The 17,320-nt window shown below is 43.4% G+C and overlaps 1 protein-coding gene across 1 annotated transcript in view; it reads right to left on the minus strand.

Moving 5' to 3' along the window:
• The window catches only part of TG (thyroglobulin), a 148,927-nt gene that overhangs the window by 120,766 nt on the left and 10,841 nt on the right, over positions 1-17,320 (minus strand). Inside the window, exons 8-16 of the mRNA XM_054273266.1 lie at positions 15,664-15,849; positions 9,641-10,705; positions 7,499-8,086; positions 6,039-6,281; positions 5,567-5,704; positions 4,917-4,994; positions 4,472-4,584; positions 3,495-3,606; positions 2,604-2,804 (exon numbers count right to left, since the gene is read on the minus strand). Of these exons, the coding sequence (XP_054129241.1) occupies positions 2,604-2,804; positions 3,495-3,606; positions 4,472-4,584; positions 4,917-4,994; positions 5,567-5,704; positions 6,039-6,281; positions 7,499-8,086; positions 9,641-10,705; positions 15,664-15,849 (2,724 nt within the window). The remainder of the gene's footprint in view (positions 1-2,603; positions 2,805-3,494; positions 3,607-4,471; positions 4,585-4,916; positions 4,995-5,566; positions 5,705-6,038; positions 6,282-7,498; positions 8,087-9,640; positions 10,706-15,663; positions 15,850-17,320) is intronic.

Consider the following 17,320-nt stretch of genomic DNA (forward strand, 5'->3'; position numbering starts at 1 on the left):
TCAATGCCAACAAGAAAAGCTTTCATATCTGCCTCTCTGAATTGCCAAATGCATATTTTTATCCAAGTCTCCTTCATAGCAACTTTTTTGCAGCAACTCTGTAAATGGGGCCACTGCATTCCTTCTCTTCACTCATTTACTCTGTAGCCAGACTCTCTCAGTAAAGGTGGAAACCTGGAATCCTTGCTTAACAAACTTCTAATAAATCTCCCAAGGTTTTAGGACCAGAAGGCCTCTCTGTAAAAGAGACAGTAATACTCATCCTGGCTGTTAAATTACAATAATATAATCTTTATATAGAGTATGTAAAAATCAGTCTGTGGTTTCTTAATTGTTCTAACATGTTTCTTTGTCCAGCAAGTCATATCCAGTCTCAGCTGAACGGGGCTACAATCTCCTACTGCCTGTTCCATTGAGATTTGGTGTGTGAGCCAGGGAAATACCCAGCCCCCAAAGCAGAAGTGATCAATGGTTTCCTGGTGTGGTTCAAAGGTTTCAATTCACCATCAGTAACTTGCTCATCTATCCCTCTACAGATTAAACTTCATTTTTACTAAGCCTCTACCATTTTGTCATTGTCCTAAATCTTGGTCCTGTAGAAGTGAATCAGAATCCAGCTGAATACTGACACTTCTTTCATAAGTGCTTACAAAGATTTTCACAAGGAAATTAACAGCTCCAGGACCTTCTCTGGAAACCTCTCTCCTCTGTCTCTACTCAGAGTTATGGGAAGTGGGCATGAGGATGGGAGATGCAAGAGGATTGCTGGGTACTTGGCATTGTCTCTCCAGTGCATCCCAGCTAGAAGAAGCTGGATTCTACCTCTGATGGAAGTGATTAAACTAATGAAAACCTCCTGGCATGTACTGGACACTCTGAGTTATTATTTTCTGTTTACAGCTGTCTGTTCTGATGCTGGAGGAGAAATTTATCATATTTTCCCACCACAACAGCTTATTTTACTGAAAGGCAAGCTCTCCAGAGTAGCAGTATAGTACTCTTTTTTCCTGAACAATTATTAGTAATTCCCAGGACTAGAGGCATAAGGCTGGGCAGACTGAGGAGAAAACTAATCTTTGATTCTTTTTTTTTACACAATAACTAAGTCGTGTATCATGAAAAGTTCCATCGCTCTTTCAAAATCCAGGGAAACCATTAAAGATTATTTCAATCTTTATGCAGAAAAAAAATTAATAGCTTTCAGTAAAACCAGGTTTCCATTATATTTTCAAAGCAGTTCTCCTTCTCAGTTCAGTATTTTTAAGAAAGGTCATTAGTCACTATTATTTTCTATAGGAAAAGTACAGGATGGCAGCAGGATTGTATTTATGGTCATCTCTGCTTCTCTGAAGAGCTAAAAACCTGCCTTGGATGGCTACATTCAGGTGACTACACCACCCTACTTTGGAGCTTATCTCCTCAGAGCTCAGTTGGCATTTTCAAACAACATCACAAGCATGGGGCAGAAACACCCATGGGGTTTCCTGGCTTCTCATAAAATCCCATCCTCAGAACTCTCTATTGATAGAAGAGAGCGCAAATTAAATTATTTCCAAGTTGGCTGAGCATTTACCTAGTTGATAAAAACCTTGCAGGCAATTGGTTTGACACATTCAGGTATTTTGCAATAGAACTGTAGAATCATTAAGTTTGGAAATGACCTGTATGATCATTGAGTCCAGCAACTAACCTAGCACTGTCAGCTCCACCACTAAACCATGTCCTCAAGTGTCACATCTTCCATTTGGTTAGTGAGAACAGGCCTGTGTTGATCTTTATACAGCAGAATCACAAAAGGAAAATCAAGCAGACTACGTGGTCGTGTTTCCCTAATTTTTTTTTCAACCCTTCTCCCCCCAAACCAACAAAAAACCTGAAAACAGCAGTGTCCTGCAGACAACTGTTGAAGGTTTTCTTTTTACATCTCTACGTCCCACTAATCATTACATTTTGGAGCATAGCCTTGTAGAAAGTTTAATTAATTTTGCTTCACTTCAGTGATGGGAAAAAGCATAAAGGACATTGCAAATTAAATTTATCCAAATGTCTCCCATTTGGATGTCTCACTGGAAACCATGAGTGAATTCCAGTGCTTCACAGCTCTGGTAATTCAGGAAATACTCTGTGAATATGCAATGTTTTGGCACATCTTTTACACAATTCTGGTTACAAGCCAAGAGCCAGAATGGCAGAAGCATACATTTTTCAAATTTTATTTTAGTCAGCTGAATGGGTTTTAATCCCAGAGCCAGCTCACACTGGAGCAGGTTCAAGTTTGCAGCAAGCTTTTCAGATTGGCCTTATAGCTGGGTTTCATAGCTCAAATGGTTTGATTCAACCAATTTTATGAATTACAAAAAGTCAAGGATCCATTCCATACTCCTTCTTCCCCTCACAAAGCACCTGAAGAAAATCAGACAGCATGCCCTGGCAGGTCTGAAATCTGCTGTAAAACAAAGATAAGCATGTTGCTTGAGAAAAAAATCTCTAAAGGTCTGAAGAAATAAGATTAAATTCAACTAGGGAGTGGAAAAATTTAGGACCTGAGTTAAATTCCAGGCCTGGATTTGCTCACATGTGAAATGCCTGAAGCAGGAACTCACTTGCACATTCTGGTTGTGCCCCATTCACTCGTGTCCCTGGCACCTCCTCTCCATTGCCAAAGACACACCAGCAGCTCTCCTGCTCCTGGCTGCACTGCACAGGGGAGAAACTCCCCCTGTCCCCCTCACACTGGGGGATGTCTCCTCTGGCAGCTTCTCGGGAAACCACTCTGGACTTCAGCAGGTTACAGAAACTGGGACCTGCAAAGAGAGAGATTCTTTGCAAGATACACAATAGAAGACAACAAAGTGACCTAGAGACTTTACCAGAAGTGCTTCCAGCCTGTTTTGTTAGTAGCAAGAAAGAAGAGTGACCACAAAAACAAATAATTTGTTTCATTATAGAAGTGGGGAATTTACTTCTACTAGAAAAGAAAACCCATGTTTTTTTCTAAAGATTTAAGTGCAAATGATACTCTTTTAGAAAAACAGTTGGGAAAATGCTGTTATTTATTTTTCATTTATATATATATATAGGGGTTTTTTACAAATGTGATGGTGTATCATTTAGCGGCTCCTACTTAGGAAACAAAAAAAATCAAGTTAGAAAAGTTAAGCTTTTCATAAAAATTTTTGATCAAGGTAATTTTAAATTTGATATGATAATTTACATTTTTAAATAGTTAAAATGGTGTTAAGAAATTAAAGATTAAAAAATGCATAGAATTTCATTCATAAGTTTGCATAGACTGCTTTATTTTTGGTGTTAGAAAAGTAAAGGGTAACAATCCTCAGATACCCTTTCAATGTTGCTGTGCTTTGTATGTACCCCCCTATCACTGAGGAATTCAACTATGAGCCTCCCATGTTCCACAGGCAGCATTCTGAAAAGGAAAGTGCATATGCTGCAAAGCATGAGGGATCACAGGCAGGGGGCAAAACATTACTCACACTCAGGATTGCCATCCAAGTCTTTGTTGCCACGCTGGAATATTTCTCCTGACACAGGATCCACACACCAAATATCTGTGTCAGATCTCTGCAGCACAGTGTATTCTCCTGTCTAAAAAGAATTAAGGAGCCGTCATTGCAGAGAAATGTGTTTTAATACAGACACACCAAAATCCATACCCCAAAGATTGGTTAAAATGCTTTATTATATTTACACTTGTCCATTATTAAAACATATTGAAAAGAAACACAAAAACACAAAATATGGCCTAACTAATTTAATAGATAGACAAGTCCCTGAGAGAATCAAGAATCATTTAAGTTGGAAAAGACCTCTAAGATCACTGAGTCCAACCATTAAGCAGGATGTAGACTAGAAGTCCACTGAGATAAAGTTCTGCTAAAATCCTAGCTTGAAATGTTTTCAGAAGATGTGTAGATGCGGTGCTTCAAGATATGATTCAGTGATGAGCTCAGCAATGCTGGGGCAATAGTTGGACTTGATCTTTGCAGTCTTTTCCAACCTAAATGATTATGTGATTCCATACGATAATGACTCTATTACATGACATGTCTATTCCTTGCTTGTCTCTCTCCTGCTCACTGCCACATTTTGAGAGCATCCTGGTTTTTTGGGACATGTGCACCCAGCTCCCCCTCACATTGTCATGCTCTCACAGCTCAGGAGGAAAGAGCCCCCCAAATCTCAGTCAATTAAGATGTGCCTTTGAAGCACAGCCCTGCAGAGCCAGCCTGTGGGAGGGAAGTGTGGGCAGGCACAGAACTTCCTATCCCCAGTCTCCACCTCAAAGTTATTTAAATTCTGCCTTCTGCAGGGCAACACCAGCTGTTAGTTTGTCCTACCCTCTTCTTTCAGGGTAATAGAAATGCACAAGGGGTACATAAGGAGCATGGACAGAAAGTGCGTGTGCATGGTGTAAGTACAACTGCTTCCTCCCTCAGTCATGTGAAATCACCTCAAGGCAGCTGGGGATAAACAGATCAGCTGGAGAGGTGTCAAGCTTTGCACTGCTCTGTCTCCAGCTGGAAATGAGGCCATTGGCTCGAGATCGCTGACATGAAGTGCGGCCTGTCAGAGGGAAAACATTTTTTAAATAAAATCAATTTTCAGACCTAAGCAAGAGAAAGAGTTACATCACCAGCTCCCTCACACATCTGCATTAGGCACTGCTACAGTCTCAGGCAGGGCCACCAACAGTAGAGGGTCCACTCTCAAATCATGCAAGCCAAAATCACACACAATGAAATTTAATGAATTAGCAAAATAAGAATATAATTATTTTTACTTTTCTTGGAATGGCTAGAAGCAAGTCTTACTTCATGCATATTAGAATTCCCAATAAATATTAAAATTTGCAAGAACAGGTCAAGACAAATATTTAGGAAGAAAATCCAACTGACATTTGGGAAGTTCTGATGAACGTGAGACCAAGGAATCCATGACATAGCGACCTCTCTCATCCACACACCAGCAGTGACCTGGGCAGGGAAGAAGAGTAGCTTTATTTTAGATGTGGTACTGCTGTGTGCTTTGTTTTATTCTAGGAAGATTTTCACCCTCAGCAGCTCTATAGAAAGGAGTCAGCAAATCCAAGCACAGCTATCCAGGGGTAAGTAGACCACACCTGAGAGCAGTGGTACAAATGGAAATGTAGCAGCTCTGGTGACACTCCCCCACTGCGGCCCTATCACCTCCTCCCAGAAATTTTTGGCATTGTCCACAAACTTGCTGAGGGTGTGCTCCATCTCATCATCCTGGTCATGAGTGAAGGCATTAGGCAATACCAGCCCCTGGACCAACCCCCAGTGAACACAACTAGCAGCAAGCAACTGAATATCTCCTCATTTTTGAGCCCCAATGAGCTTCCACTTGATTCCAGCCAATTTGTATACGTCCTGTAGACCACATCACCTTCCTCCAGTCTGACTACTACTGGTTTTCTATCTTTTAATTAGAATTCTTAGGTTTTTGTTTTGTTTTGTTTTGTTTGGGTTGTTTGGAGCTTTTCTTTGTTTAGAAAGCCCAGAGTGTCTTGCTAGGAATTGCTCACCTGTGCTCTCATAGCACTGAGTTGGCTCCCAGTTTCCCAGGCCATCACACTGAGGGATGTAAGGGAAAAATCCCAGCTGTGCTGCTTCCCCAGCAGAACTCTTTGAAGTAAAATGGCTCTGCCAGTAGAAGCGCAGGACTATAGAAGAGAAGCAAAAGAAAGCTCTAGTGCCCATACAGGATATATAAAATGCACACATTTGCAAAAATCTGAATGTTTCCTGTACTTCAGAAGACAAATTAATAAATGTTTTAAGTACACAGAGTAAGTGCCCAGATTTTATATTTGCATTGTGTCATACATATGAGACAACTGAAATCAGTTCTTGGGGGACAGCTCAATGACCCTGATTAATGCCACCTGCTGAGTCCCACCTGCTTTTCAGCAAAGTTGCATTTGACATCAAGTGCTCTTGCACAGATTCTGGGCATGATCCCATTCAGCTCAGCCCTCCTCTCCCTCCCTGACCCACCTGACCATGCAGCCAGCTGCAGAGCAGAGTCAGTGCCTGACAGCAGCTTCTGGGAGATCTCTGCCCCCAGCCCTTGGGGCCCAGCGGAGCGCAGGAGGTCCCTGTCCGAGAGCTGGATCCCCTTGGCCAGCAGGAAGCTCTCTCCAAAGGCAAACTGGGACCCATTTGAGGCCAGGATGAGCTGCTCTGCCTCCTCCATAAATTTCATGGCTTCCTGCTTCACACCTTCACATATACCAGGGCCTGTATAAAAAAGTATATATTAATGAAGAGTATATTAATGACATTCATCTAAATCCAGTAAACATTTGCATGTGAAAACTAACTGGTCCTTAATTAGCATTGCCTGTTTCCCTCTGAAATCAGTGTTGAATTGCATAATGAAACAAGCAAAGGAGACTTCCAGTGTTCAGCTGTTTAACAGCAAAAGTCTTAGAGTGCCATAAGTCACACAAACATTCTCCATGTCCTGGGCCAAAAGCTTGATGTTTTTACATCCTTATTGGTTACAAACTGAGTTAATACATCTCTACAGAACATCCACTCAGTTGCTGCAATTAAAAAATGTGGATAATCACAAGTGAGAGTCAGAAAGGAAAATGAAGGTCTATCCTTTGGGTCTGGAGTGGCAGCTGGCACTTGGCCTGTCCTCTCCACACATCTACTGACCCAGAAAGGGCAATTCAATGCACCAAACCAGATCCATGAAAGCTGCTCCTCCAAAATAACTCTGTTAATCTGCTTCATCCCTTTATTCCCCACTTGTCCACAGAACTGGAATCTCCACCAGTTCATTGTCCTGTCTCTTCTTCACAGCTAGAAAAAACTGTGTGATGAGAACAATTTCAGTGATGGCATTTATAATATAGGTCACCTGCTGGAGTAACTCCAAAGAGAGCCAGCACCTTTGGAGGAGCTGTCGAGACAGAGAGCTTACTGAACTTCAGTGCTGGCCTCACTCTCCTCCTAGTGACTTCTTGGGGATATCTGTTACTCTTGACCACTGTTACTCTAATAAGAAACAGTAAAGAAAATCCCTCTTGCTTCATTTTGAAGCACTCTTGAAAGTAATTTACATTACAGTGTAAATCCTGGTTTTCCCATAGAACTCTTCACACATTCTAATATCCTTTACCACCTGGATAAGTATCTTCTGCAAAAGCATTATATGTCCTAACTCCAAATTATAAAACCTACTCGAACTTGATATGGAACTTTATTTTTCCTTATTTCCAAAGCTCAGCCATCACTTATTTACTGGAAAAAAGTCACCCTACTTCTGACATCCCTGGAAAAGAGTCACCCTACTTCTGACATCCAATGATAATGGCAGTGCTGATGATCTTTCTGACAAGTTATTGTTGGCTACTTTACAGCAATTGAAAGGATTTCCCTCTCTTGTGGCATAACATAAAAGACCAGAAAACACTCTTACTTACATGCCAGAAATTGTTACTTACATGTTGGAACCTGGTTCACTCCTGCCTTTGCTCCTTCCAGCTCTCTTCCTTTGCTGTCAACACACCAACAATCACGAAGTTCAAAGTGGCCTAAAGGAGCACTGAAGTCAGTGTAGGGTCCTGGGTAGTAGCTGAGCTGGTCAGTCAGAAGCTGCCAGAATATATATGGGTCCAGCAAAATGTTCTCTGATGCACTGGTCACGTTTCCCTTCAGCACCTGAGGTGGGAGATCCGTGAAGGAGGAATACATGGAGAACGTGGGGAAGACATTCTGGTGCCCAGCTTCATACAAAGCTTTAACAAAAGCTGGAAAGTCTCCAGAGGATGCCTCTTTATACCCAGCTATTATGTCCAATAGGTCAGGAACAGGCAGGGGCTTGCCCTCATTGTTCTCTGCAATCCACCTTTGGTACCACTCGAAGGCTTGCTCTGGAGGGCCACTGCACTGCACCTGCCTCCAGCCACCCTCATCATCACACTGAGGGAGGTGAAGGCTGGACAGCTGGGGCACAGCTCTTGGATCTGACAACAGCAGCTTCACAGCCCTGAGGAACTCCTGACCAGCTGTGACTTGGCAAGCACTTGGGCCTGGGAAAAGAAAAACATGCACATCCTCTGAATGCACTGAAGATATACAATAGCCCTATACTCTAGTACAATAAACACCACTACTAAAAATTGGTCACTCAGCCCAATAATAACAGCATTCCTCGCCTGTTAATAAGAGGGCTTAGCAATATTAAGGTCCCATGCTGAAGCAGGGTAAGATTTCCAAAGGGATGTGAGCCCTCCAAGATGAATACAGATATGTTATTTTAAAATCTGTGGGTACATTAGGTACTTGTAGTTCTTACTGGGGGGCCAGGTGTCACTAAATGCCTTCCTGAATATGTTTACATAGATCAAGTATTTTCAGACATACATGGTAATCTTGTTACCTATTATTCAGCCAGTCAATGCAAAAGCAACCATCTGAATAGTGGGATAATTTTATTTCCCCTTGGACTGAACCCGAATCTTAATACTGTGTGTCCTTTCTTCCCACGCTCTACTGAACATTGCTGCTGAATAAAACAAAAACATCCCTCAAAATACTGGAGTGAGTTTGGTTTGGAAGCCTTTTCTGCCATCTCCAGAGACAAATTTCACTTTGCCACCAAGCAGCTCTGCAGATCCAGCCACCCATGGGAGCTCATCTTTTTTTGAGCACCAGAGAATTCTGAACCTTCTTATTTTGGATTGCACGACAGATGGGTAGTTAGATATAAATCCCCTCTCAGTTCAGATTATTACAACAAACTCCCTACTACTTCTGCAAACTTCTATTCAAAGGAGCTCCCCCATTATGCACGACCCTCAACTGCTGGTCACTGCTATTTCTCCCAAAATGAGAAGCAAGCTCTCCGCTTGGTCTATTCTCCCTGTTGATGTTTTGTTGTCAGTTCACAGAAACTTGAAAAACAAATATTCACTGCCTTTGTACTTCCTTCTTTCTTCATATCCCATTAAAAAAGAGCAAGGAGAGGCAGTTCATAGTCTATCAACCTGATGTCAGAAGTCATTTTGCAGCTCACCTTTTTGGCCTGACTTTGTGACTTATGAAAAACCTACCAGCCATTAAATCCCTCTCCTATGTTTGGAGTCCTGTGATATCTTATCAATTTGAGGATATATTCTTGAGCTAAAAAGACTTCATCAAGTTCATAGTTCAAGGCACTGAAAATCTTAAATTCTTATGAAAAGATGAGCCAGTAACTGTGCCCAGGTGCCTTGGTCTGGAAGTAAAAGGGCTTTTTCTCCAGGCAGGGTAACATTCAGTTCCATGGATGGTCCAGGTCTCCTGGGCATCATGGATGTTACACATTCCAGCTCCACTGAGGTAGAGACATGCCAATGGCACGTTCAGTAACCAGGCAAGACGTCAGGCTCCTCTGCTTTGAGTGTGCCTACCCTAGACCCTGACCACCTTTAGGACTGGGGATATCAAGGCTGACACACACTAATCAGATGCCTTACTTTTCTGTGAGGAGACATTTGCAGAAAACATCAATTTATTTCCAGATGTAATCAGATATGAAGAAAGAACCATTGAATTCCAATAAAAAAGAAAGCATCTTTAAATTCCCAGTCCCTAAGACTTACATTGCATTGGATTTCCAGCCTTCCCCTTTATTCCTGGAATAGTCTTGCCATCCAAATCAACACAGAAGCAATTTGTTCCAAAACACTGGAGTGGCAGAAAGTCTCCATCCTCAGTACAAGAGGGGATAAAGAGATCTGATCCTGCAGGCAGGCTTTGCTTCAGGTTTCTCAGATTTCTCCTTTGCTTCTCACACTCAGTGGGGCACCTTGGGCGTTTGCCTCGACGTCTTGAGCCTGGAACCTCCTTACCCAAAGTGTCCAAACACCAGCACTCTCCTGCATAGCACTGAACCTCCTCATACCTCCCCTCCTTGGTGCATGTTGGAACAAACATGTCCCTTGGCTCCTCACCACAGCCTCTGGATCCCAGTGCTAGTTTCACCACTTCACCTAAATCTTCAGCAACACTTTCGGGGACAGAAATTACTTGTTGAAGAAAAGTAAAGAACTCTGGTAGTTCCAGGAGAGAAGAAAGGAATTTCATCCGATTCTGATTGTCCTGCAGAGTTACTGTGCGGCCAAAGCTGCTCACGAGAGGTTTACTCAAAATGGAGCTCCCCTTTGATACCTCCAGTGAAAATGCCTCAGCTGACTCCAGAGGGCCTTGGCCATTACCCATCTCTGACAGATCATCCTGTGGGAAAAACTGGCCAATGCTGTACTTCCCACTAGTGCCAAGCACCCCTGTGAAGTTAAACTGGATCAAGTTCTTCAAGAACCTTCCTCCAAAGAGGTTTTCTTGGAAACGCTTTGGATTGGCCGTAAACTGCAGTGCCACTCGAGCCAGCTCCCGGGATGGGAACATCCCTGTGACAGTTTCACTGAGGGTGGTTTCTAGATCAGGAGTCTGGCTGGCAAAGGGGCTTTGTGCAAGTGGGGATGACAATCCAGAGTCCAGAAATAGCTCCTTGAAAGAGGGAGGGCAGGGCCTTGAAAAGCCATCAGTTTTGTCTGACTGCTTATCTGGTGTGGAGAACAAACCAGACTGACTGAAGGAGCCAGCAGGGCCATAGAGGAGCCTCGACAAGGCCCGTCGCCGCTCGGAGATGCACGATTGCTCCTCACCTAGAGAAAGATTTAAAAAAGAAAAGGTACATTTTGGAACCTCCAGAACCTGTAATTCTAATGCTCTCTTTCAAGCAGCTGGGGCAAAAGTATAGATTAACCTGCTTCTCGACTATGCATCATGCACATTGTTAAGGAATTTGAAATGTCAGTGCCTATGGTCTACAAATAAAATTCTCCAGTCAAGACCCCAAATTCCTTCCCCACTGCTCAGTTCTCTGCTCTGTGGAGTTTTACTGGTTCTGTTGCTTCCCGATGTAAATGCTCATCCCTGTTCCCATGGCAGAAAGAATGAAAAATGTCTTTTCCAAATATTTTAGTACTCTAGTAGGATGCCTGATCTTAATGAAAAACTCCAGTGATCCAGGTGAAATGTGGGAACCTAAGAAGGAGAAATAGATTGTGGAAGAACACAAAGTTATTTTAAACAAAATCCACCAATGAGGAATTTATGGAAGTTTCCTTACTAGACCTTCAGTTTCATAGTGAGGGGTTTATTGCAAGAGGTTTGAAAATGAATTGTTAAAATTAGAGAAATAGAGTGCTAAGGACCAGGTGGCATTAATGAATGAGCTCTAAGGGAAAAAAATGACAGAATTAAAAAAAAAAAAAAGTCTAATGACAGCATATTGAGGATATCAACAGTGGCCCTGGGCACCCATATCCTGGGCTAAGCTGTGTCAGAGGTGTAGCTGCATCCAGCCCCACCTGTGCACTGATACACAGGGAGAAACAGCTCCAAGTCAGGATGCAACACATCACTGAAGAAGGACAAAGCTTAGGGCTCAAAAGGCAGCAAACAAGGAAAGACTTGATAAATATAAAGACAGACAAATTCAGATAAATCAAGAGCAGACAGACAGCATGGTTATGGCACTGACTGGATGTCTGGAATGCACACAGCAGCTTAACTCACATGCCACACAGTTACCTGTCCTTGGAAAGTAGAATTATAGAGAAGGGAGGCAAAAGTAGCAGAACTATAGAGAAGGGGAGACAAAAATATTTTGAGGACAGAACAGCTTTTCCAGTATGAGAGAACATTCAGCCTGGACAAAAAAAATATGAAAAAAGGTTTATAAAGAACAGGATTCTCCACATCATTCACAATAGACAATTATTATTCAGTATTTCTCACAGTACAAAGAAGTCCAGATGTAGAGCACATAATTATGATATTGAAATTTATTGCCAGAGAGTGCTAGGAAGGATAAAAGGTTAGAGGGCAATTAGGCAAATCCCTGGAAGATAACTCCATAGGGGAGGGCTGAAAACAATGATCTTGACTCAGCCTCCAGTTTGGGACATCTCCCACATGCAGGAGGATATTTGGAAGTTATTTCTAACATTTTCCATGTTTCTCAGTCTTTCTTACTCAGCACCACTGCTGTCCCTGTAGAGGACAAGATGGATAAGCAGCTTTAGTCTGCTTCAGTACCAGCTCCCCTGGGCTCCCCACTCCATCTCCATTTGTTCCACAACCAAGCAATATGATAAAGCAGTCACACATCCTGTTAACAATAAGGATAAAAGCTGGAAATCTATAAAGCTGTTAAAAAGCTAAGCAAGTAATCTGATGTTCTGTGATTGACATCTTTCTCACTCCTGCTCTTGCACCCTTGTCGTGCTCTGCAGCTCCTGACAGGAGCTGAGGGCCCCTTCCCAGAAGTTCCTTTGTAAAAGAACTTGCTGTAGGATGGGCCCCTTCTGTGTTCAGTGTTGGCTCTTGGTGGTTGGAGGGATGAAGAACATTCCTCAGAGGGCCAATAATTTAGTGTAAGCCACAATTCCACAAGAACAGTAATATGAAACAAATGTAGGATCACGGGTCATAAACACTCTCCCCTCCTGCCCACTGCTGAATCAAATCAAAACAGAGGAAGAAAGAATAAACACCAAAGCACTGCTGGCGTGAATCTACTGCAGAAGGTCTGAAGAGAAGCACGTCCCCATCAGGGCTGCCTGGTGCTCTGACTCTTCCAGTGTTAACACTGCTGAGTGTGAGAGCCAAAGACATTAAACAATCACAGAATCATTAAGGTTGGAAAACTTAATTGAGTCCAACCATTAACCCAGCACTGCCAGGCCCACCACTAAACTGTGGCCCTAACTATCACATCAACATGGGTTTTGAACACAAAATAGAGGAGAACTGGAGACACACACAAGGCATGTAGTTGTCTGAAGATTTCAGCCATAACCTCATGAAATACCTTCTCAGGAGTTAATCTGTGAAACCTCTGCAGAAATTTTTTCCCTGCTTAAATTTCCTGAGTCTGCCAATAAAAGCAGCAAGCAGCCTGAAGTCATTGCCCCCCTTTCTTCACCCCCCCTCAAAAAAAAAAAAAAATTATCAGGAGGGCTCAGCAAAGCATACTCAAAAAGAAAACAACTACCCTCAGCATATGGCAAGGCCTCTCAGAGGTTCCCTTGTAATATCCTTGGTGATCAGCCTTGAAGGCACACTGAAGTTTTCATTTCACAGCAAGCCTGTGTGTGCCCAGAGCGCTCTGAGCACTTGGAGCTGTGACACCTAGGGCAGATTCCTCCTTTTTCAGCTGCGTGGGAAGCTGTGTGTGTCTCACAGACACAGCAACTGCCTTCCCCCAAGGCAGCCCCCATGCTAAGACCCTGTGCCCCAGCCCTCCAGCACAATCCTGAATATTTAGGTAATGCACTTCAGAGCAAAGGTCTTTAACTTTCCTCCTCCCCACCGGCCCCTGGACATTTCTGCTGTCATTTCCATTTGGGGCACAGATTTGATGGTGAATTCTCTGTGGAATCTCTCAAAGCCCTAACCTATACACCTTTTCTGAATTGTTTGGTGGGGAGTTTTCTACAGGATTTGGCAGCTTTCATAGCAAAACATATAGTGACAGAGTTGGAAAAAAAAAAACCAGTCAGAATGGGAGATGAAATTCCACAGCATTTCACAAAAAGAAGGAGGAAAAACACAAAATCACCATCACTTGCACAGATATTGTCACTTTACACTTCAGTTCCTGGAGTCCAGTGAAAATGCCTGAGCTGACTCCAGAGGGCCTTGGCCATTATCCATCTCTGACAGATCCTCCTGTGGGAAAAACTGGCCAATGCTGTACTTCCCACTAGTGCCAAGCACCCCTGTGAAGTTAAACTGGATCAAGGTCTTCAAGAACCTTCCTCCAAAGAGGTTTTCTTGGAAACTCTTTGGATTGGCAGTAAATTACAGTGCCACTCGAGCCTGGATGGGAACATCACCGTGATGGGTTCACTGAGGGTGGCTTTAGATCAGGAGTCTGGCTGGCAAATGGGCTTTGTGCAAGTGGGGATGATATCCAGATATCAGAGCTGCAAAGAAAAGCCTTGCTGCATGCAAAACTAAAAGATCACAACATAAAATAAAAGCAGTATGATATTTAATAATTTTTTAGAATGTGACTCTTAGCCCTGGGGAGGTTTCAGGATCTTTGACCACCAGAATCTGTCAGAGCCGAGAAAGGAGCTGGTCTGCTCTGTTCCCATCTAAAGATGTAATGAATAAGAAATCACCCATTTATCAAAAGTTACAGCATTGATAAAGTTAAACCCACTGTTACCAGTCCTTATTGTTACCTTGTTGATAATCAATTACTTGTTGCTCATGCCCTGTTAATCGCCTGTTGGAAATCCCTCTCCATTAGGTCAGGTTTTCACCCCTGCTACTTCCTAGAAAATGGCACCCAGGACTGTGAGGAGGAAGTGACATCAGAGTTTGTACGCAAAAGTAGGAATACTTTGCCAAGTTCAGCAAAGAAAACCCCTGGAACAACGAGCCACCACAGAACTGAACAACCTAAGTGACATCTAAGGAGGGAGGACCTCAGAGCTTGAATTGGGGTACAGAAATCCTGCCACACCCATGAGGATGGAATCCCTGGCTCTGCTGGCGTGTGAAGCGGACAAAGCTGTGCACCTCCTCCTCCTCCTCTGTGCCACTCCGGAAAGCAGCGGTGGTGTGAGCGCGACCTGTTGCGCCCCCAGCAGAGCTGATCACTCTTAATAAAGGCATTAAAAAGGAGAAAAATCTCCTGCCCTTTATTTATTTCAAAAGACACTGAGAGATTTTTCCTTTGGCCAATCTCGTAGGTGTTATGAGTAGAACAGCTGCCCAATATTTTAAAAGGTTGCAGAGTTCACAGGTTGGGCTAGTTGCTGCCAGGGTGGAGTTCTAACTGTTATTGTAATCACCTGTTGTTTTTGTTAACTACTTGTTGTTGATGGTTAATAATTCCAGCTTTTGTCAAGTGACACCATGCTGCTTCCTGGAAGATGGGACCCAGATGGTGAAGAGGAAGGGACATTGAGTTGATATACAAATGACCTCAGAACCAGCATGCAATGGGAAAAGCCCCACACCAAACCTAGCCAAAAACCCCTAAAAACGAGCCAACATAAAATTGACAAATCAAAGTGATGTCTAGACATGAGGAGCAGAATCTAGTATCTGCTAACCCCTCATCCTAAACAAAAGATGTCACCTAGACAGAGCTCCTCAAATGTTCAACCAAAAAGCAGGGAATCCCCTGAGTCTCTCATGAGGACGGAACCCCTAGCTCTGCCCACAGACCAGTGGACAAAGCTTCATCTTCCTCCTCCTCCATGCCATTCCTGGGAGCAGCAGCCCTGTGAGCACGGACCCATTGGTTCTCCCCACCAGGGCTGATCGCTTTTAATAAAGGCTTCAAAACGAAGAAAGGTCTCCTGCCCGTGTTTATTTCAGTACATACCACAGGCTGGGGGCTGTGGTGTCTACTGAAATACATACCACGTACCTGGCCCCTCCTGGCTGCGGCTGTCTGAGCACCAGCACGGGCCCCACGGGTGGCACTGCCGGGCCGCATAGGCCCCGCTGGCCACGCAGGATGGCACCAGGGGCTGCTGGAATTGCAGTGCTAAACACACTGAGAGATTTTTCCTTTGGCCAGTCTTGTACATACCACAGGCTGGGGGCTGGTCTCGTCGCCGTGTGCCCGGCACCTCCTGGCCCTGGCTGTCCGAGCACCAGCACGAGCCTTGCTGGTGACACTGCTGGGCCGCGTAGGCCCCGCTGGCCATGCAGGATGGCACCAGGGGCTCCTGGAATCGCAGCGCTGCCGAGCGCTCAGCCTCACACCTCGAGGGGCCTGCAGGGAAAACAGCAAGCGGTAAGCAGGGAAAGTTCAACGTTTCAGAGCCACCTCTGTTTGATCCTGTTGTTTGCCTGTTTTGGTGCTGGAACCCAAGAAATTCCTCTGGCTGCCCTGGAGGATTTGAGACCCTGACAGGGGGCTCAGAGACCTTGGCACAGAGCCCAAGACCCCTGTGCCTTTGATCTTGACCCATGGAAAAACAATTAGCAACCTTTGTATGAAAAATTACAAGTCAAGAAAGTTTAAGTAGAATAATAGATAGTTTGTCATGGGGTGAAAAGTAGATTTTTGAGGTTTTTAGAATGGGGGCTCAGGGTCCCAAGATGGAGGAATTTGGGCGTTCCTTGTCCTTTTTCCTTCTTCTTCCTAGCCTCCATCTTCTGGGTGATGTTGGCATTTTTAGATTGGTTTCAAGTAGAAACTCACTGTCTAACATAGGTGATAGGTATTGGGAAGTTATGGTAAATAATGTACACGTAGTTTTTAGTATAAAAGATAACACTGTCTCTGAGGCAGTCAGAGTGCCTCTGTCTGACCTGCTGAGCAGATCTCAGCAGGCCAGAGAAAGAATTTTATAGATAAAAAACAATAAACAGCCTCGAGAACGAGAACTGAAGAGTTCTGACTCCATCTTCAACCACCAGGCTGGGAAAAGAGACTTTCTAATGTATCACGAGGTCACTCTGACCAGCAGAGATTGCGAGATTTGGGAGAAAAAAAAAATGAGGAAAAACAATTTAACTTCCTGATCACTTCCAGTGATGCATCAAGTACTGGCTCAAAATGAGAATTCTCCTTCCTCTTTTCCCATGAAGAATTTGCCCCACAGTTTTCCACTGTAGGTACTAATTTCTATGGAGGGGCTTGACAGCTGGCTTGCAAGCAAAGCTGAGTTAAGAGAAGAAATAACAATTGATGATTTTCGAGTGTATCCATAGCAAGGAAGAAGACAAGGCTTTCAGCATGGAAATAGATGAGAAAAGATACATGGAAATCTTTGTAAGCTAAACTACATGCATATGCAGATGTGTATATATGCTTTATTAAATTTCTGTAAAACTTTTGCCAATTATATTGGCATTAATTGCTTTGCACCAATGAATATAATAAGTTATTGTGATGTAGTTAGTGACTTAAGATCACACTTTGTTAAAAGTATATAAGCAGGAGAACAAGCAGAATAAAAAACTTTTCTCTTCTTAGACCCTGATCACATGTGTATGCCATGTCCAACCTAACGGTGACAATTTCTGAAAACTAAACAGAAGATAAAGCCTCAACACATTTTTTAGCCATGGTTGCAAGGAGGCAGAGCAGGAATATTTCTCCCAGGGAACCATGCTGTAGGCTGGGGGAGCTCTAGCCCTTTGTGCAAAAGAAAAGTTGGTCAACAGAGACACATGTACAGCCTGGGAACCTGATTTGAAGGCAAAGTTCAGTGTTTCTGAAGAGAATGAGGCATTGC

Source organism: Melozone crissalis, unplaced genomic scaffold (genome assembly GCF_028551555.1).
Source record: "Melozone crissalis strain CALT ecotype California unplaced genomic scaffold, PUWL_Pcris_2 ptg000002l_1, whole genome shotgun sequence".
In the NCBI taxonomy this organism is placed as follows: Eukaryota; Metazoa; Chordata; class Aves; order Passeriformes; family Passerellidae; genus Melozone; species Melozone crissalis.